This window comes from Hippichthys cyanospilos, chromosome 7, assembly GCF_059441005.1.
Source record: "Hippichthys cyanospilos isolate Australia breed blue-spotted pipefish chromosome 7, RoL_Hcya_1.0, whole genome shotgun sequence".
Lineage (NCBI taxonomy): Eukaryota > Metazoa > Chordata > Actinopteri > Syngnathiformes > Syngnathidae > Hippichthys > Hippichthys cyanospilos.
In genome coordinates this window covers 1,380,410-1,402,038 of record NC_142375.1, presented here as the reverse complement: position 1 = coordinate 1,402,038, position 21,629 = coordinate 1,380,410, and the positions used below count along the sequence as shown (strand labels likewise).

At 41.1% G+C, this 21,629-nt stretch overlaps 1 protein-coding gene across 3 annotated transcripts in view; it reads right to left on the bottom strand.

Annotated features, from left to right (window-relative positions):
- vav1 (vav guanine nucleotide exchange factor 1) overlaps window positions 1-21,629 on the bottom strand; it is a 104,176-nt gene that overhangs the window by 42,288 nt on the left and 40,259 nt on the right. For 2 of the 3 annotated variants that reach the window (XM_088418583.1, XM_088418585.1), the window contains 13 exons: window positions 15,508-15,597; window positions 15,371-15,439; window positions 13,992-14,192; window positions 13,827-13,922; window positions 12,913-12,981; window positions 11,612-11,698; window positions 7,249-7,334; window positions 7,034-7,169; window positions 6,844-6,953; window positions 4,942-5,046; window positions 4,735-4,829; window positions 2,074-2,096; window positions 1,954-1,990 (listed from right to left, as the gene is read on the bottom strand). In XM_088418583.1, coding sequence (XP_088274709.1) covers window positions 1,954-1,990; window positions 2,074-2,096; window positions 4,735-4,829; window positions 4,942-5,046; window positions 6,844-6,953; window positions 7,034-7,169; window positions 7,249-7,334; window positions 11,612-11,698; window positions 12,913-12,981; window positions 13,827-13,922; window positions 13,992-14,192; window positions 15,371-15,439; window positions 15,508-15,597 — 1,204 coding nt within the window. The remainder of the gene's footprint in view (window positions 1-1,953; window positions 1,991-2,073; window positions 2,097-4,734; window positions 4,830-4,941; window positions 5,047-6,843; window positions 6,954-7,033; window positions 7,170-7,248; window positions 7,335-11,611; window positions 11,699-12,912; window positions 12,982-13,826; window positions 13,923-13,991; window positions 14,193-15,370; window positions 15,440-15,507; window positions 15,598-21,629) is intronic. The other variant, XM_088418584.1, reaches the window with a different exon arrangement.

Sequence of the window (21,629 nt, the reverse complement as noted above, 5' to 3'; positions counted from 1 at the left end):
TGATTGGTTCAAGGGCTTTGGTACCATAAAATGTACAAAAACACGCCAAATGGCACATTCAAAAGTTGATAACTGGTTCTATACATCGGAGCATATGACTCGCGATTACTTTTTTGTAGGTCTCAAGGTCCTACATATGCCAACAAATTTTTGTAGCTCTAGGTCAAACGGGCTGGGATGGGGAGGCTTTTTTCCACGCAAAAGGCCATTTTGGGTCCAGTTTCAGCCACTTCTTTCATTTTGGTGAGACATCTGACTTTGAGGTGGTGTGCAGGTCACGCCCTTTACCAAAGTTGTAAAATTTGAGAACCTTTATGAGGGTTATGTCTTAATGTCTTAATGGTATTCTGACAAATTTTCAGTTGGTTTACTCAAACAACTTAGCACAGTACATGAAAGTGTAAAATAATGACATTTTTATCAACCAGTAGGCGGCGCTATATGCTATTTTTTTTTGTAGTCTTATGAGCATGAGTCTTAGTGAGCATATGGTTCGCGCTCACTTTTTTGTGGGTATCGAGGTCCTACATATTCCTAAAAAATTTCGTAGCTCCAGGGCAAACAACCCAGGACTGGCTGAACTTTTTCGACCATTTTTTTTGCCCTGTTTTAGGAAACACTAAAATATAGACATTTTCGCCAGGCCCGACAACTGTGCAAAATTTGGTAACTTTTCGTACATGTTTAGACCCTCCAAAATAGGAAAGTTCATGAGGAGTAACTAATAATAAAAAAAAAAAATAATGATAATAATAATCTGGAGATTAATCTGCTCAGGCCCTAATAATAATAATAATAATAATAATAATAATAATTCGGTGAAAAAGAAGACGGTCCTCGCAGCGTCAGCTGCTCGAGCCCTCATACCACTACTACTACTAATAATAATAACAATAATCTGGAGACAAACAAGAGGGTCCTTGCAGCGCTAGCTGTTCAGGCTCAAATAATAATCTGGAGAAGAACAATAGGAACCTTGAGGCGGTCACTGCTTGGGCCCTAATAATAATGATAATAATAATCTGGTGAAAAACCGGAGGGTCCTCGCAGCGTTGGCGTGATCACGGGGGTAGAGGACCCAAGACCAGAGAGGCTACGAGGCCGGGAGTGTGGGTGATTGTCCATGTTTATTAAACCACGGGGCAGGCAGGAAGAAAAGCGGGGAAAAACTTGACGGCAAAAACTCCAACAAAAGGCACAGACAGGCTGGCGAAACAGAAAACAAAGACTAACAAACAGGCTGACAGGGAGACAATGGATGAGACAAGACTGACAAATGACGAGTGAGACGCGACTATGATCCGACAGTAGCTGTAGTGAAAAACTAGGCTTAAATACACACACACTAATTAGACAGACGCGCAACAGGTGGGGAGGAAACAATAAGAAGGGGAAGCGGATTGGTGGACACACAAGGGGCAGGTAAACGCAGACAGGTGCATCAAATCAAAACTAACGCAGTGACACGAGCTTAACAGAAACAGGAACTATGCAAACGAAAGAACAGAACCCCTCAAAATAAACCCACCACCCAAAATCCAAAAGACCATGACATAAATATGTGTACTGCAGTAGTTCCACGTCTGAGGAGGGCTCATGGCAAGTGCATTTATAGTTACCTCATCTGTTTGGCATGCAAGACATCATCACAGCATGTCACCGCAATACGGTATAGATTCATTTTTTTTCCCCACCTACAAAATCCGCGAAAGACTGAGGGCACGAAAATCGAAGCACGAAGTAGCGAGGGATCACTGTAATCATGATTTCAATACTGACAAAAATAATGAAAATGTGATTATTATTTTGGCCATAATGGTGCATCCCTAGGTCCACCCAAAATATACATCTGACGACTTCATGAAATATTTTGCCGGGTGGAAAAAAATAAAATAAAATTGCACTTTTATTGCTGCTACAGTGAAATTTGCATGGAATTCAATTGCTTCTTACCAATGCCGGCGTTCCCTGAGGACCCATGGGTTCTACTCTGAGGACAAGAAAGAAGGAAAAACATGAGCACTAATATTTCAGTGTGTAATGATGAAAAATGAACGCAGAAGTGAGACTTACTTTTCTCTGAGTACTTGCATGCTCTGTAAATAGCAAAAGTCAGAAACCAGTCTCAGTGGTACCAATGAAAATTAAAACATTGTTTTGATTATGTTTTTTTTTTTGTTTTTTTTTAATATTTCTTAGGGGAGTGCCTAAAAGGGAATTAGTTGATTGCATATCCATTCATTTCAATTAGGAAAGCAATTGTTAGGAGTTCCATGAGCGGTCAAAAGAAGTGTCACTATCATTTTTCTTTGTTTTAATTGATTAATCTACTAAGGTTGAACGTGAGTTGAAGTGAGTGTATATAACTACTCATTTCTACTATTAAAATGAATTTTTAGAGCACCAACAAAATGTTGTCCATGCTAAAGGGTTAGCAATCACAACTAGCATTGGTGCCCTAACGATTACCATTTAAGGTCAACAAATACTTTCTCTTATTTAGTTCACACATATATAATGTTTTATGTACATTACACATGTATTAGTGTCCTTAAAGTCACTTCAAGATGATGATCAATGATATTCCAGCATATTCCAGCAAAGATTCTTAACAACTTCTACAGGACATTTACCACACCAGGATTCTGCAGAGGACAAACAACCTTATCATGGACAATACTCACCCACAACACAACCTGTTTGGACTGCTGCCATCAGGCAGACACTACAGGAGCCTGAGGGCCAGGACTATCAGGCTAGCAAACAAGCTTCTACTCACAGGCCATCCGGATTCTGAACTAATCCGTCACGCACTAATCTGCATCATCACCAGTCACTTTAATCACATGTGCCACATATGCGCCTTACAAACCCTGCACAGTGCAGGAAAGCTGCTAAATATATAACACTTTGCACTACATGATATTTTGCACTACCATTCTCATATTTATAGTTTCATCTACTCCATAATATGCTGAGAATGTAAGTCTATTCCTTTATTAGTGGTTCATTATTACTGACCTTATTGCTCTATTACTGTTTCTTTTTGTTTTATTGCCTACTTTATTATTTCCTCGATTATGGAATATAGTCTGCTCAAAGTGAACAGAATAAGAGTTTCATTGTGTAACATTACTATGCATATGACAATAAAAATCTCTTGAATCTTGAATTCCATTTACTATGAGGTCAGTAACTTCCTCTTCTTCTTGATAAGCAAACTGGGCATGTTTCCTGCTTGAGTGCCCCCTGCTGGACAAAAGTTGAACACCTAAAAGCAAGTCACTAATCAGTAGATTGTTTGTGGTGGCAGGTTATGTTATGAAACTGAACAGCCCTTGTGCGTTTTGCAAAGTTCTTTCCTTGCATTTGGGTAGCTACGAAGCAACTAAATCTGAAAGCGTTTTTAAGCCATTCAACCACTAGGTATATGCCGTAAGACGGTCTTTGCATGTTTTTTTTTTCTCTCCTACAGTGTATTCGGCAATGGTATGCCTTTTCCATTTGGCAATAGTTAAATACAGTGGTACCTCGGTACTCGACCATAATCCGTTCCGAGGTGGTGGTCGAGCACCGATTTGTTCGAACACCGAAACCAATTTTCCCATAAGAAATAATGGAAACTATTTTAATCCGTTTTTACCATTAAGAAAAATACCTAAAATATTATAAGAACATGTATCTAAACAACAATGAGGACGTAAATGTGCACAAGCGGTACATGATAAAGATATATAAAGCATTATTAAGCATTTTGTATAATTTACTTACGTTTTGGAGAGTGGCTGATGGCATACGGGAATGGATGCGGCGAGGACGGGAGGGAGGGTTAATCCTTGGAAGAGGAATCCCCTTTCATGATGACGCTAGGTAACGCGCCTTCAGGGGTTTTGTCCCTTCGCTCTCTCTTCTGTGGAGGTAAATCTGGCTGGGCAGTAGCCTTCCTCTTTTCTTTAAGAAGGAACCTGTCCATTGTAAGTTGCTTCTGCCTTTTTTGTTTGTCTCTTCCGTTCGATAGTGGTCCTCACTGTTTTTCTCTTTGCCTTCCCCTTATCACTATCTCTCTTAGGACCCATCATTAAGGGCTAGTGCAACACAAAAAAGTTGAAAATTGGGAAGAAATACGTACTCAAACAAACTGCGTAAGTCTTACTCCGTTGGCGGTCTGAGTTGAACTGGCGCTTGAACTGGCCGAAAAGAGCCGAGGAGCGCGTTCGGGTCGGCTCGGCTAGGCTCGGCTAGTCGAGAACCGAAAATCTGATCGAGGTCCGATGCATTACCTACTTGATTTTTTTGGTCGAGCACCGATTTGGTCGAGTATAGAGGCGTTCGAGGACCGAGGTACCACTGTATTACCTTATTTTTGTCACTCCTATTTTAATTGCAAATAATCCCAAGGGAATCTCTCTCCCTTGCCTCAATTCAAACATAATGTGCGTCTACAAGAAAGGTCCGCCTATAAAAAAAAAATCTCGCACACACTTCCTGTGGAGTTTCTAAGGAAATATTTTTAGTCGACGAAATTTGTAAAGTTGACTTGGTCGACATTTTTCCCCAGCCCTGGTGTGTCATGAAGCAAACTGAACTTGTAAGACAAGGGACCACAGGGTGTTGGGAGTTTGGGCTGTAATGGAAAAGTACTACCATCTTGGGTCTTTGCCATGGCATCGTAAACCTTTTTAGGTTTCATCATGTACTGAGATGTACTTTTTTATGTACTTTTTAGCAACTGACCTAAACTGCGTCCACAAGGTGGTAGTCTGCCCAAGCACTCTTTGTGGGCAGCCATTTTGCAACGCGTGCAGCTGTAGCCCTGGAAGAAAATCCCTCTGAAGGGATGACATCCACAGAAAGAGTTGGAGAGTTTCGATTTGAAGGGTGAGTGGGAAGTCACACAGCTGAGATGACCGCGAGCTAGGCTAGGCTAAGCTAAATTAGTACCTCAGCATCATGGAGCACGCCTTGCAACATGCCGTCTCCTCAAAGTTGTGCATCTGGAAATCATGGTTGTTTGCAGTGGCATTCTCAGGATAAATGTTGGACCTGCTTAAACATTTGGCAACATTAAATTTGGTACAGTAATTCCTCGCTGTATCGTGGTTCATCTTTCACGGGTTTGCTGCTTCACGGATTTTTTTACAGTGTGGATATATATTTTTTGCAGCGCATTGTGCTCTAAATCCTGAATGGCTCTGGGGCTTTTACTGTTGTCTCGAAATAAAATATTGAGGCTGTACTGTATTGGTTTTTCACTTGTAAATTTATTACAAAAGGCAAGAGGATCCAAAAGCTTGCTTTTGTCTCTCCAGTGTCTCTCCTCTAACTGCCGTGTGCGAAAGTGCTAGTAAGCACATTGATTGACAGCTTGGTCTCTGGGAGCCGATCACGTGACTCGTAGGCGTGCCGAGAGCAAGCGCACACCCTATGCAACGGAGAAATGTGCAGCTTTGCAAATCTGACTTTTATTTCTTTTCTAATAAATTGAAATTTCAAGTGTATTGTTATGATATGAGGCTTCACTTTAATTCGATGTCCGGGCATATCCGTTTATAAAAATCTTCTTGCTCAGAAAAAGGAAGAGCACTACAGGTACTCATTATAATGTGCGGGATCAGGACGAAGAGGCATAACTGGGAGTGTGAAATACAGGAGTGACAATGTTTCCAACTTTATTACTATATTAAAATTATTGTTTTAAACAAATTTGGAGCTTTAAAACAGGTTTTGATTTTTGGTTTTGATCTATAGTTTAGTATAGCATTGTAAAATAAAAAAAATAAAGCTGGCTACTTCACGGATTTCACTTTGCGCGTGTTATTTTTGGAACGTAACCCCCGCGATAAACGAGGGATTACTGTACACACATGTCTGAAAAATTGCGATGGCAAAATGAAACCTCATGAAGCACTTATGTATGATATTCCGTTGTTCGCCATGTACAAGTCAAATTTTTTACCCTAATTTTCTTAACATTAATTTGAATAAGAAATAAGTAATATGTCATTTACAAGGCTTAAAATGATTACATAGACCTGTAATTTGATATAGTATGCACCCATATTAGCAACGTTTGCACTTTCAAATGCATTTTTGTCAAGCACTGCCGTATTGCCTCTTTGTTGTCAACAACGAGGCTGAGTGGATAATTTTTCGGTGGACTTTTACGCATTAGTAAAAGGAAAGACGGATTGATTTGTCTCCTTCAGCCCTGAGACGAGTACTGGAACAAGCCAGCGTGGATGTCGGCAGGTGGAGAGAGAAACAGTGAAAGGCAACCATCCACACAATAAAAACACACACCATGTGTTTTAATTGGACAGCCATGATATGTGTAACCACTAAAGTCAGGGTAGACTTATACTCGTGGTTTTTGAAAAATTTACCCAAATTGAGGAGTAAAAAAAAAAAGGGGGGGGGGGGGGGGGCACTTGTACATGAGGTCAACTTGTACATAGAGAAATACAGTAAATATATATTTTTTAAATTTCTCTTGTCTTTTTAATTTAAAAAGAAAGGCTAGTGCAATGGAAATGTTTTCAATCCCCACAATGTCCTTAAACATAAGAATGCCATCTCGAGGAGCCAAAAAAAACCCACAAAAACAAAAATGTATCAAAAATGCTTCATGAGGCTTCATTTTCCCATCACGACTGAACAGAGGCAGGTGGGCAGCCATTTTGCCATTTACTTTAAAGTGGGACTTGTCATAATATAATATAATATAATATAATATAATATAATATAATATAATATAATATAATATAATATAATATAATATAATATAATATAAATAACGGGGGACCTCAAAGCAAGATCCATCCACGGCACACTTTTCAAACTCACTGAGCCATCTCAAACTGCTCCAGCCATTTCTTCTTCAGTTCCCGTGTTTTGAAGTATAAGTCGTAGCCACACTTCCCGTAGGAGTCCAGCAGAAGAAAGAGGTAGGACCACTGCGGATGCGTGAGCCTACGTTATTGCCTCTTCTCGTTGCCAGCACACAGGCGTGGGGAAATTCAGATATGAAGCACACCTTCTTTTTGTCTTTCTCCCCCGCTGGCTCGTCTCGCACTTGGTAGTGCTGCAGCACGATGATCTCTTTCAGATCAAAGGTCTCGCCGCTTTTCCTCTTGCACACAATCATGGCCTTGTCAAAGAGGAAAGCATATCTGTTGGCGACCGCACAACATTCAATTTAAGATTTTTTTTTTTTTAAAGACAGCGCAAGGTGAAAAAAAAATCACTTGCCTTTCCTGTTTAGACTTCTTCTCTGTGCTGCAGATTTTTAGCTCGCCATCCATTTTGGGGCGGCCAAAAAGGGCCAAGGACTGTGACTGTTTAAATAAAGGAGAAATGTAGATGGGGTCCACTTACGCACGTCCCGGCACCAGCACTATTAAGGCACACCAGATTAAAAGGCGCACCTTCAATGAATAGTCTTTTTTTTTTTTAACAAAAATCTTTATTGTCAATATAGGCTTACAAGTTTTTCTGACACAATATTGTTTGGTATGTATTAACAGCCAAAGGTAACCAACAACTCTAACGATACCCCGGAAAGATAAAGAAAATTACAATAATACATGAATAATATACTTTAAACTGGATTTAAAATAAAGGGGGTTTTAACAATAACCATCCAGGCAGTAGTGCTCCTGATAGAGCAGCAGTTTTCAATTCACAGCGCCAAACTTAAGTGCGTTATCAGTGGATTCTATCTCCTTCTGAATATGTCAATGCTTAAATTGAACTTAGCAGTTATTTTTTCCATCATGTATACTTTCATTGTCCTTTCTTGCCACTGCTTGGTTGGGCGGGGGGCTTGCACCATGATACAGTTATCATTTTCTTTGCCACTAATAAAAGTACGCTCAAAAGATATAGCTTGTCTTTACTCATGTATTCTGAGGTGAGCACCCCAAAGACAAACACCACTGGGTTCCATTCAATTCGTATAGCTAGTAAAGTACAGATTTCCTCAAAGATTCCTTCCCATAATGTTTTAAGTTTCAGGCAATCCCAGAAAATATGTGTATGGTCCCCAATTTCTCCACATTGTCTCCAGCAGAGATTTGATTTCGTCTTATCCATTTTGGAGGTGATGGAGGGTGTTTTGAAAAAAACGAATATTCACTTTCCAACAGAACTCTTTCCATGTAGGACTATTAGTCATTTTATGTCCATTTTCACAGATTTGTCTCCACACTTGATCCTCAATCACCCTATTAATTTCTAGTTTCCACTTTTCCATTATCCTGAGGGTGCCCACCGACAAGCTTGACTGTAAACATTTATACATATGTGATGAATAGTCTATTTTAAAAGTGTTTTCATATACAGGGCGCATAGAATAGAAGCTACAGTAGTGGCTGGGGTTGTGTTATGCTTCCACTAGATGGAGCTGTGCCAAAGGGAATGTGAACAAAACAATCAGATAGGGCAGCCAAACTTTATTAATACACAATAAGAAATGAAGAATAAAGATGACTTGTGGAAACTAGTATCTGCAGAATAGGGAAAAAATACCTCTTTATTACATGAAAAGACTGTTTAGATCAAGACCAATCAAAAGTTTAAAAGAAATAATTATTATCCAATTCAATATTAAACTTACATCTTTTTATCAAATTGAAACCACAAACCTTAAAACATACTGTTTTATTGATTTAAAAACAATTTTATATGATAAAATTCACACTTTCTTTTACAAAAATGGTGGTTTTTGCGCCTTGTCTCCATTTAATTGGTTCAAAATTGGAGCATATACAGTATAGCCTATCAAAATTTCAAACAGGGTGTTATAAAATTTTAATCGTATAAAATACATTTTTAACTGTAATGCAGAGGTAAACATTTGATAATTTACAGTACATGGGGATTAAGTTATTTTATTTTACAAAAATGGTGGTTTTTGCGCCTTGTCTCCATTTAATTGGTTCAAAATTGGAGCATATACAGTATAGCCTATCAAAATTTCAAACAGGGTGTTATAAAATTTTAATCGTATAAAATACATTTTTAACTGTAATGCAGAGGTAAACATTTGATAATTTACAGTACATGGGGATTAAGTTAATTGATTTTTTTACTCCCTCAAAAACGAAAACGTGCCGTTTAATTAAGGCACACTGGATTATAAGGTGCACTGTCATCTTTGTTAACTTGAATAAAAAGAGCTCAGAGAATTATGCTGCCAGAAAAATGGCATTGTCTGTTCCTTCAGACATAGCTAGTGTCTCACCTGCAGGTAGACTTCTGACAAGTCTCTTAATTTTCTGTGACTGCCAAGAAATAGGAGAAAATAGTCCATTTTCACCCATCAAAACAATGAAGTGGCCACCTTGAGTACCCCCATCAGAGAGGTTTGCTAAAGATGCATTGGTGAATGCAACCAACTTTCAGCAGTCATCTTTCCCCGGTTGTTGAAACTGCAATTCAACTCTCATGGTTTTGATTTTAGACACTACTCGGTTTGCTTCACGAATGGTCTGTATAGAAGCACATTTGAGATTTGACGCAATATTACTGTACAGGCATCAAACACGGCATCAGGTCTGCTTTGTTCCCATAAAAGTTGCCCTATCTTGTATCTGAGTTGATTTCTTTCTTCTTCAGTATCAGGTGAAGCTTGCTCAGCTGCTCGCGATGGTGTGAATCACTTCAGTATTGGCCTGCTGGTACCTATAGGTTGTAAATGCTTAATGGATGTGTTTAGGTGTATTTTTACTCTTCCGTCAGAAGTTCCAAAATCCACACCGACAAAAGAAAAGTTATCATGAGCTTCACGATCGATGCTGAACTTGTCTTTGAGATGTGTCATGACTGTCATTTCAAATACTGGACACACACTCCAAATGAAATCTTCAACATGACATGTCAGAACCCCTATTACCTTTTTTTCATTGTGCAGCCAGTAAAAAACTGCTGGGTCAACTTTGGACAGTGTACCTCCTGCTTCGATCATTGCATTCTTAACTCTGTTGTACCAATAAAGAGAGGCATCAGCTAAACCATACACACACTTTTTTAATTTTCAAAGTGTACCTGCACAGTTGGCTTTGGGAGGAGGTTTAACAAAAATGTCTCTAGAGAGTTCCATGCCCTGTCAAAAGGCTGACTTCATACCCGTTGAATGAAATTGCAATTGTCTTTGACAAGTCACTGCAACAATAAGCCTCAACGACTCAGCGGAACATGTTGGGGAATCTTTCTGTCGCTCTGTAACTCGCAGCTTTTCAAATCCTCGTGTGGCAAGCTTTGCTTTTATTACAAATCCATTCACGGTCACTTTCAGTGTATACACCCATCGTGTGTGCACGCACTTTTGTCCCTTGTCCTCAACTGCCTCAAACACATCATTTTGTCTCGAGTTTTGTATTTCACTTGTCGTCTCGAATATGATGCGGGTGGGGCTTCAAAATACCTGTTTCAAAGTGAAATTTCCTTCGCCGTGAGCAGCAAAAACCTTAATAACTCCAATGTGCAAGCTTAAAAAAATCGGAAACTTTACAGAAAATTTACCAGTCATAGCTTTAAAATATCTGCACGGTTAATTTTCAAATTAATATAGCGCCACCTAGTTACAGACAAAAAATGTCATTTTTTAAACTTTCATGTACTGTGCTAAGCCCGTAAAAGTAAATGAACTGAAAATTTGTTCGAATATCATCGAGACCTGGAGGATAAGGGTTTCCAAATTTTACGACTTTGTTATAAAGGGGGTGGTCTGTACGCCACCTCAAAGTCGGAGTTTTCCCAAATCAGCAAAAGTTTCTGTAATTGAACCCAGATGATCCTAATACGGCAGGCAGTTCCAACCCGTTTGACCTAGAGCTACGGAATTTTTTAGGCTAATGTAGGACCTCAAGACCTACAAAAACATTATAGAGCACCATGTGTTAGGATGTACAAAACCAGAGTTATCAACTGTTGAATGTGCCATTTGGCCCGTTTGTGTACACTTATCAATACCAAAATCTTTGACCTGATCAACTTCACATTTGGTTTGCCCTATTATCTGACATAGTGGCACAACTGGGCAAAATTTCGTCACGATCGGCAAACATATATGATGGGGACGGGGCTTCAAAATACTTGTTTCAAATTTCCTTTGCCACCAGTGGCCAATGAGCATGGCCATTATGTCTCCTCAAAGTCCGATGTCTCACCGATATCACCGATATCAAAAAGTTTCTTTAATTGGACCCAGATGGTCTTATCTTTTCTAAATTTCATATAGTTGATGGGAGTCATATGTAAAACATATGTCATATGTAAAACACACCTACTAACCATTTTTTTGTCGTACTGCGAGCGCCACCTAGTGGGAGCAAAAAATGTCATTATAGACGAAGAATTGCAGCCAAACCCAGTTGGTTCGCCTTACAGCTACCAATGTTAACTTCAAACTCCACCTGTGTTTCAACTTGTGAAATCCTTATTTCAGGGAATAAGTGGCCTGCTTCACTACTGCCAGCTTCCCCGTGCACCATTTTATCATACGAAAAATAACACAGCCCCCAAGCAGTATGGCATGGGAAGCTGGCTCTCCAAATTAAACAAGCTTTTGAGAAAATTAATGGCTTTATAGCGCGGAAAATACGGTACTTACCATGTTCTCGATAGACAACTGGAAAGTGGTAATCTGCCTGAGGATCTCGTTGTCTCGCTTCACTTCGTTGACACATTGTGCCAGGTCCTGGCGAACCAAAAGACGCTACTGATACACATATAGCTGATTTAAAAAAAGGTCTACACAGCTCTGCTACCTCAGGAACAAAAACTTGATTTGTGTTAAGCAGAGGCACTTGAAAAAGTAGAAGCGATTCAACACTGATTTTGAATGTGATAGGATTATTCAGAACACAGCACTTGCAGCTCCAGTTATAAGACAAATATGTTTTGTTAATTTGGTTATTCAGTTAGGTTATAAGTCACATTAATGTCACATTAATGACAGAAAAAGCTGGAAAATATTTTACCTAATGCTACGTTCAGATGATGCGCGTCGTTTAAGCTCAACGCGAGGCGTTTCGTCGCGAGGTCAAAATGAAGTTCACTTTTCACGCAACAGTATCACGCCAGGGGAGGGGAGTAAGCTTGCTGTGCAATTTACAGTGGATCCGGAAAGCAGAGCATTGCTGAGAATGTTCACTTTTCCGGGATATGGCAGAGCCAATATTTTCTCCGACAGCACCTTTATTATTCTTTTTTTTACACTGCGCGTCCCTCGCTTTCACGGCAATACTCATCTGCCCAAAAAAAAAAAAGCTTCATTGTCGCAATCAAGTGGCCAATACCATGCTAAATACTGTACTGTCAGTGCTGCGCTATGGTTAGCTTAGCACAGTAACTACGGTTCAACAGCTGTTAAAAAAAAGGAAGCAAACGCTGTTCATACAAGTTGTCCCAACTTCTCCCTTCCGCCTTTCTACAAGCCAGGTGAGTGCTCTTGCTTGGCTCCGTTTTGTATTGAAAGCTCAGCTGGCCGTGTTGGATCGCTCCCGGTGACCGCAAAGCAGCCGCCATGAATCGTTCCTGCCCCCTGCTTGAGACGTTGAACGTTCCCGAAGCTGATTGGCTGACGCGAAGCGACATGCGAAAAAAGTTGAATTTTTTTACCTTCTCGTGTCACACGTAATTACGCGCCGCGTGTCGCTCCTTCGCGTCCGTCGCGTCGCTCGACGCGTCATCGCGCGAACTCCATTGACTACAATGCAAAACCTACGCTCTTCGCTCTCCATCTGAATGCAGCATTAGTCTCTATTCCACTGATCACAAAAAAAACTTTGGCATTTCAAGAGGTGTGTAAAACTCCCCTATGCACTATCCTGTGGTTTCATGTGACAATGATTCTCTACAATCTACAATCACACATAAATACAAGGAGGAGACACATAGGCACAAACTCACACGCATGGTGTCCAGGGCCGTGCGCAGGTTGTCCTTTTCTGATGGGTCGCTGGTGTGTTTGACCAGCTCCTGGAAGTACAAACAAAGCACAGGAAAACAAAAAAATTAAACACTCCAATTGGATTCCATTAAAGCAGTCTTTATGAAATAATGGGGCGAGGTGATACCAGGGGCCACACTGGTGACCTCACAGAAAAGGCTTATGTGAAGTGTAATTGTAATAAAATAAGGATTGGCATCATCCTTTTTTTTCTTTGTTTTTTTTTTTAAGATGTAAACACTCTTTTAAAGCAATTAAGAGGTATTTTTTTTTCCATTCTTCAGATAGTGATTTCCACAAATCATCTTTATTTTTAATTTTTGATTGAAAAGTTTGACTGATTTATCTAATTATTTTGTTGATATTCCCTTTAGCGCAGCTTCATCTAGTGGATGCAAAAGCCACTACTAAAGCTTCTATTTAATGCCCCTTACACAGTGGTGCGCCCTATATATGAAACTACTTGGCCATTCACTGAAGGTGCACCTTATCATCCGATGCGCCTTATTGTGCGGAAAATATGGTACATCTACCCCCGGGGGTACGTGATATCACTTCAAGGGGTACTTGAGATTTAACATGATTTCTGCAAACATAAGTCAATCGAATTTAATACTCTTTAATGCCGTGACAAGAACAGTATAGTTTTCTTTTCAAATTAAGAGCAAATGATTGGAACATGCAGCAACTTACTGCTAAACTGTATTTTCTTTGTACAAGGTTGCATGCTAAGTTTGATGAACCTATGCATTGTCATTAATGATGCAATTTTCCAGCATACGAGCCAGAAATATACCAGATCTTCCGGATTCAATTTTGGGCTAGAAACACATGCATTGCGGAAAATGACTGCCGGGAAAAAAGGGAATCCTACTTGTAATAGGAGCGGGTACTTGAGGACCCTCTGCATGGGCACCATAAGCAGATCTCTGAGGGAGAATCTGCCGCTGTTTGCTCGCTTGGAACATTCCTGATACCAGACAAAATAAGCACAAAGAATTACACGGGTCGGGGGGGATTGCTTCGGCAAATTGCGCACCTCCAGCTTCATCCTGACATCCTCTTTGGAACTGGACAGTTTGTCCAGATGCTTGGTGGCAGTCTCCACTTGACTGCAGTAGTGGCCGTAGAGCAGGAGCCTCTCCTTGCAGTTGACAAACACTTGGTGAAGGTCCTTCGCTCCATTCCCCACGGAACTCCGGACCTCGTCCAAAAGTTCTCGATGCACGCTGGCCAAATCCTGCATATTACGTATTATGTACGTTTACATACTTAGTGCTGATCCAAATGTGAAACTTGTGTGTGCAGGTCAAAAAAAAGTAATCACAGTAGGCTGCTGGATTTTGAAAGTGTTTTCAAACTTTGGACAGATATGGCTGTTATTTAACAAATATAATTACAATGAGTAAAACAGTTGTTAATTCAGCTGAAAAGATGACTGCATGATGCAATAGTGTTTTTGGTTTGCATTGTTGGGTGACAACAGCTGGATCAGTTAAAGTTTGCCAAATGATAAAATAGAAATTCATTGTGTGTGTGTGTGTGTGTGTGTGTGTGTGTGTGCATGTGTGTGTTTTGACAGCAAACACTTTATTTCTATGTTTAATATTGCAAAGGGAGCTAAATGTAATCTTGTTGTATGATCATTTACAATGACAATTGGTTATTCTGGCTATTCTGATCCCGGTGCAACCAATCATTTTTTTCGATAGTTAGGCGGCCCAAAATCTTTAACTGTATCACATTTGATACCTACAGTTTTACAGATTTAATCTTGTTATTATTACTAATATTAGTTGTAAAATTTTCTGGTTTAATCGTTGCCGACTCCTGGCTGCAATATACTTACTAAATAGCAGTGCAGATACACTGTATGTATAAAAAAGATTCTTGCAAAAGTAGAAGTCTGACATAGATTCTCCAAATACTGTACTAAAAATAACAATGCTTTTACTACCAGGGGGCAGAGTTATATGGAGGCCATTGCCACCCCATGTCACTCTGGCCACCCACGATACCTAGGGGAAAATTTTCATATCTGTGATTTTTAATTTTTTTTTTTTTTTTTTTTCACATGCATGCAGTATATCAAGTTAACCCCCTTTGACACCTGCCAATTATTTACATTAATAACATTTATATTAATAGAATATTTACACTTATGGTGTAAAACAAACGTATAATATTTCATGAGCATGCCATCACTCACTGGAGCTGATAGGCCACACCGCAGAAAAAAAAAAAAAAAAACGCACCAAAAATCATTCTTGGAGCGAGCGCAAAACAAAGGAGAAAAAAAAAATTGTGGAAGTAAAAGCATATAGCGGTAAGGGACATCAAAACTTCAATGAAGGACATAGACCAGAAACGTGGAATGACTTGCAGTAGGTGAGTATTTGTCTTATTTTTTGCGTGTACCTGAATGTTGACAAAGATGCTCTCGAGGTCCTGGGCCTGGAGGAATTTTTCCAGAGGTTTCTTGAAGTGCTAATAATGATGAAAATAAGTGAGCTCCACAACATATGTTTACACAAGTGTGTGTAGAAGCATCGCACCACTAAAACAGATTCCAGAGTATCCAAGTACTTCTCTTCCGTCTGTTTGATCTCCTGCAGGCAGCACTCCCGCTTGTTGATCACGGACTTCTGTTAACCACAAGCAAAGAAGAAGAAAGAAAATACTGCAGGTGACTGGGCAAGGTGTGTAATTAAGAAGCTGGAAAAGTAGTAGACTTACCTTGTCCATCAAGACTTCAATTATAGTAGTTGACTAATTATTATTATGTATTATATTTTATAGTACATATATTTGTATAGTGGCATTATAGTATATTATATATGCAGTATATAATATATATATATATATATATATATATATATATATATATATATATATATATATATATATATATATATATATATTTTATCCCAGGGTATGCTTATTTTGAAATTCCACATCAAATTTTTATAGGACGCAGTATGGGGGACCCCAGAGGTGCTGTAGTATCCCTCAGAACAGATGTGGGATCACGATAGCCAAAGAATTTTTTAAGTTTTTAAATTATTTTTTAAAATATGTGAGATAATGACAATTGACAGCTTTTACTGCTGGAATCAAAACACTCTAATGTAAGCGTTGGGAAATTTGCGCGCAAGCAATAAATAGCCATCAGCTACATTATATAGAATATATTGCCCTTCAGAAGTACCACTTTTGTTGTTTTGGATTTGGATGCAGACTTAGAGCTTCCTCTTCTGGTTACTTTGAAATATTGTTTTTCTCAGTAAACGTGAGTGACAGAACGCAAAGACAACAGGTTCATTTTCGTGGATTGTTGATCTTATTATTTTGCTTTGGACGAGAGTTGTCCGTAAGTACACGATATCGTAACACCAGACCTGTCCTGGGGAACACGAGAGCGCCCACGGGTCCCCCAATTGGGTCCTATCAAAATCTGATGTAGCATTTCAAAATATGTGACCCCTGAAAATGCCACATTACACTGTCAATATTTCACTTTAAAAAAAATCCTTTAAAAAAATTCTTTAGCTATCATAACATCACACCTGGTCTAGGGGATACTAGAGCAACCCAGAGGTCCCCCAATTGGGTCCCATCCAAATCTGATATGGCATTTCAAAATGAGTGGCCCCATAAAATGACATATTTAACTCTCAATATGTCACATATTTAAAAAAAAAAAAAAAAAAAAAAATCACCCAAAAATTCTGTAGCAAGCATAACAATAAACCTGCTCTGTGGGATAGTAGAGCACACCAAGCCCCCCTCAATAATAATAATAATAATAATAATAATAATAATAATAATAATAATAATAATAATAATAATACATCTTTAAAACACCTCCCTGAGACAAGTCATTGTGTCATCAGGCTTCCAAGCTGCCACCATCATACCTGTGCCAAAGAAATCCTCCCCATCCTGCTTTAACGACTATCGTCCGGTGGTACTGACACCCATCATCATGAAGTGCTTTGAACGACTAGTCCTGTCACACATAAAATCCATCCTGACCCCCCAGCCTGGACCCGTACCACTTTGCTTACAGGGCAAAGCGATCCACAGATGATGCAATCTGCTCTGCCCTCCACCCGGTGCTCACCCACCTGGACAAGAAAGACTCATTTGTGAAAATGCTGTTCATAGACTTCAGCTCAGCGTTCAACACCATAATACCACAACAACTCACCTGCAAACTGGACAAACTGGGCCTCAGCACCTCATTCTGCAACTGGCTGCTGGATTTCCTCAGCCAGAGGCCTCAGGTGGTGCGTTTTGGCAGAAACATCTCAGGTAGGATCACCCTGAGCACGGGGGCCCCACAAGGCTGTGTGCTCAGCCCCCTCCTCTTCACCCTATTGACACACGGCTCCACAACAACCCACAGCTCCAACCACCTCGTGAAGTTTGCTGATGACACAACACAACGGCAACGAGACCCACTACAGAAAAGAAGTGGAGTTTCTGACCAGATGGTGCAAAGACAATAACCTCCTACTAAACATCAGTAAGACCAAAGAGAGGGTTGTCAGCTTCCAGAGAGGCCACCCCAACACCCCCCCACTGACCATCGACGGTGCTGCAGTGGAGAAGGTGAGCAGCACCAAGTTCCTGGGGGTGTACATCAGCGATGACCTCTCCTGGACCACCAAAACTACATCTCTGGCCAAGAAAGCACAGCGGCGTCTCTACTTCCTGCGCAAACTGAAGCGGGCATGTGCGGCGCCACCCATCATGACCACATTCTACAGAGGAACCATCGAAAGCATCCTCACCAGCTGCATCACCGTGTGGGGCGGGAGATGCACTGACTATAACAGGCAGGCTCTACAACGCATCGTGAGGACAGCTTAGACGATTATTGGTGCTCCACTCCCCTCCCTGCAAGACCTGTACACCACCCACCTCAGCCGCAAAGCCATCACAATTGTCACCGATACAAGCCACCCTGCACACAGTCTGTTCAGCCTCCTGCCCTCCGTAAAGAGGTACAGGAGCCTCCGCTCCTGCTCGACCAGAATCAGGAATAGCTTTATCCACTAGGCCGTGAAACTGCAGAACTCTCCCCCCTTCCCACCCATGAAACTCCTGAACTCTCTCTCTCCCCTCCCCCCCTCCCACACTAAGCCCCAGCCAGAAGAAACACCTAGCTGGCAGACGAAGTTTAGGTCATTGGACTCACCCCCCCACCTAAACTCAAATTTTGTTCATGCACTTGCAAAATTTCCACAGACTTGCTGCTGCCATATTTATTTATAATTATACTTTATTGCACCAGCGATTACACTTGGAATTATAACAACTACCTCAAATGCACACAGCTGGGACAACCACAATCAGAGTTGTCTTGCTTTGGCTCGTACTGTTGTATTGTCTTGTCATACGCTGCTACTTATGTCTTGTCTTGAGGTACTCTTGCCATACCTGATTTGTCATATTTAGTTTTAGTTATTAGTTTAGCAACACTAGGCAAAGTAGCCCTAACATACTGCACATTACTATTGATAAGAATCTAGTTTTTAGGATTGTCTCTTCTTGTGCACCTGCACTTTGTTATGGTACATGTAAAACGCAGAGAAGAGTAAGAAACGCAATTTCAATTCCTTTGTATGTTAAGCACATGTGAAAAAATTGACAATAAACTTGAGTTTGACTTGACTTTGATAATAATACATTTTATTTGAATAGTGCTTTTCTAGACAATCAAAGACACTTTACAGTAATACAAAAATCGTAAAAGTAGTACACATAGAAACAATCAAAGACACAGTAGTATAAAAATTGTAAAAGCAGTAGACATAGGACAGTTACAAGACACAGGACAGACAAGAGGACACTACATGACACGGTACACTAATCACACATTAAAAGCTGTTCTGAAAAAGGTGACTTTTGAGGTGGGATTTGAATAGTGGGAGGTCTGTACAGTCACGAATGTGTTTGGGGAGGGAATTCCAGAGGTTGGGGGCAGCGATGGAGAAGGCTCTGGCACCCCAGGTCCGGTACTTGGTTCTGACTGGAGGGGACAGGAGGTTGGCGTCAGAGGAGTGGAGGCTGCGGGTAGGGGCATGGCGGTGGAGCATGTTGGTGAGATAACAGGGGGCCTGGTTGTGGAGGGCTTTGTGGGTGAGGAGGAGGATTTTGAAGTGGATGCGTTGAGGGATGGGGAGGCAGTGGAGGACTGGGGTGATGTGGTCATGGGAGCAGGTGTGGCTGAGGAGGCGGGCGGCAGAGTTTTGAATGTATTGAAGTTTATTGAGGACTTTGGAAGATGAGCCATAAAGGATGCTACTGCAGTAGTCGAGTCTGGAGGTGATGAACGCATGGACCAAGGTTTCAGTGGCAGAGAAGGAGAGTGATGAACGGAACCGGGAGATATTTTTGAGATGAAAGAAAGCAGTTCTTGTGATGTGGTTGACGTGGAGTTGGAAGGAGAGGTTACTGTCCAGGATAACTCTGGGGTTACAGATGTGAGTAGGGGGAGGCAGAATGGAGTTATCGACAGTGAGAGTGAAGTTGAGAATGGTTTTGGTGATGGATTTGGGGCAGATGATGAGCATGTCAGATCTATCGCAGTTGAGTTGGAGGAAATTAGAGTGCATCCATGATTTAATTTCAGTGAGGCAGTTGGTCAGGGTGGAGTGAGTTACGGTGGTGAGGGATTTCGCTGAGATGTATAGTTGGACGTTGTCAGAGTAGCAGTGGATATGGAGGTGGTAACGTCGGATGATGTTACCGAGGGGAAGCATGTAGAGGATGAAGAGAAGTGGCCCAAGCACCGAACCCTGAGGAACGCCTTGTGACAGAGGGGCAGCGGAGGAGGTGCAGTTGTTGATGCAAATGAACTGATGTCTGTTTGTGAGATATGATTTTAACCAGGAGAGGGCAGTGCCAGTGATGTTGAGGGATGACTCCAGGCGGGAGAGGAGGATGGTATAGCCATACTTTGGTGTCGAAGGCTGCTGTGAGGTCAAGAAGGAGGAGAATACTGAGGTGGCCAGAGTCTGAGGAGAGGAGGAGGTCATTGGTGACCTTGAGGAGGGCTGTTTCTGTGCTGTGATGTGGGGGGGAAACCAGACTGAAAAGGTTCAAACAGATCATTGGAGGTGAGGCGGGTGTTGACCTGAGTGGCGACAGCACGTTCCAGAATTTTAGAAAGGAAAGGGAGGTTGGAAATGGGCCGGAAGTTGTTCATGGTGTCAGGATTGAGTCCAGGCTTTTTGAGGATAGGGGTGACAGCTGCCAGTTTGAGGGTGTCGGGGACTGAGCCAATGCTGAAGGAGGAGTTGATGATATTGACGATAAGTGACAAGATGGCTGGGAGACAGTTTTTGACAAATGTGGATGGAATGGGGTCCAGAGCACAGGAAGAGGTTTTCATGCCCACCAAGAGTTTGGACAACAGTGCTGGGGACATGGGAGAGAAATGAGACAGTGGCTGAGTGGTGGAGGGGGGGCAGACAGGTGGGGAGGTGGAGGGAGTGGTGGAGGGAGTGGTGGAGGTGGTGAGGTTACTGTAAATGGCGTTAATTTTGTTTTGAAAAAATGAATGAAAGGCGTTACACTTGGTGTCTGTGAAGGAGTTGGAGGTGTTGTCACTGGGTTTGAAAAATGTGTTTATTGTGGTGAAAAGGGTCTTGGGGTTAGAAGAGTCAGAGTGTATGATGTTGAAATAGTAGGTGGACCGACCTGAGTTGAGGGCATCTTTGTATTGGTGTGGGTGATCAGTGTAGGCGAGTTGATGGACAGTTAAACCAGTTTTCTTGCAGAGTCGTTCAAGTTGGCGTTTACGGGATTTCATTTTGTGGAGTTTGGGGGTGTACCAGGGTGCTGAGTATGTGAAAGTGACTGTTTTGGTTTTGATGGGAGCTAGCTGATCAAGACAGGAGGAGAGTGTATGATTGTCATAGTTCACAAGGTCTGAGGGGTTGTCAAGTGACGGGGGGGGGGGGGGGGGGGGGGCATCTTAGTCGCAAGAGAAGCTGAAAGAGCACAGGGGGAGATGGATTTCATCTTGCGGAAGGATATTTTGCGCGCATCTTTGGGAGTGAGAATGGGCATGTTAATGTCTGTCCTGGGGGACACTATAGGACGCCAGTGTCTCAATAAAATCTAATGTAGCATTTTAAAATTAGTGACCCCTGAATATGACATATTGTACGATCACTTTATCAAATTTTTATAAAATCATTAAAAAAAACCTTCACTATCGAAGCACCACACCTATCCTGGGGGACACTTTAGATCTCCAGGGATTCCCCAATCGTGTCTCATCAAAATCTGATGTGGCATTTTGTAAATGGGTGATCCCTGAAAATGACAATATTGACAGTTGAATGTGTCAATTTCAGGGGTCATTCATTTTGACATGCCACATCAGATTTTGTTGAGACCTGATTGGGGGACCCCTGGAATACTGAAGTGTCTCCCAGGACAGGTCTGCTACTCCAATAGCTGAATAATTTTTTTTAATGATTTTTTTTTAAAATATGTGATGTATTGACAGTACAATGTGCCATTTTCAGGTGTCAGTCATTTTAAAATGCCATATCAGATTTTGATTGCACCCAATTGGGGAACCCTTGGGGTACTCTAGTATCCCCCAGAACAGGTGTGGTGTTACGACAGCTAAAGAATTTTTTTTTATGTTATTTTT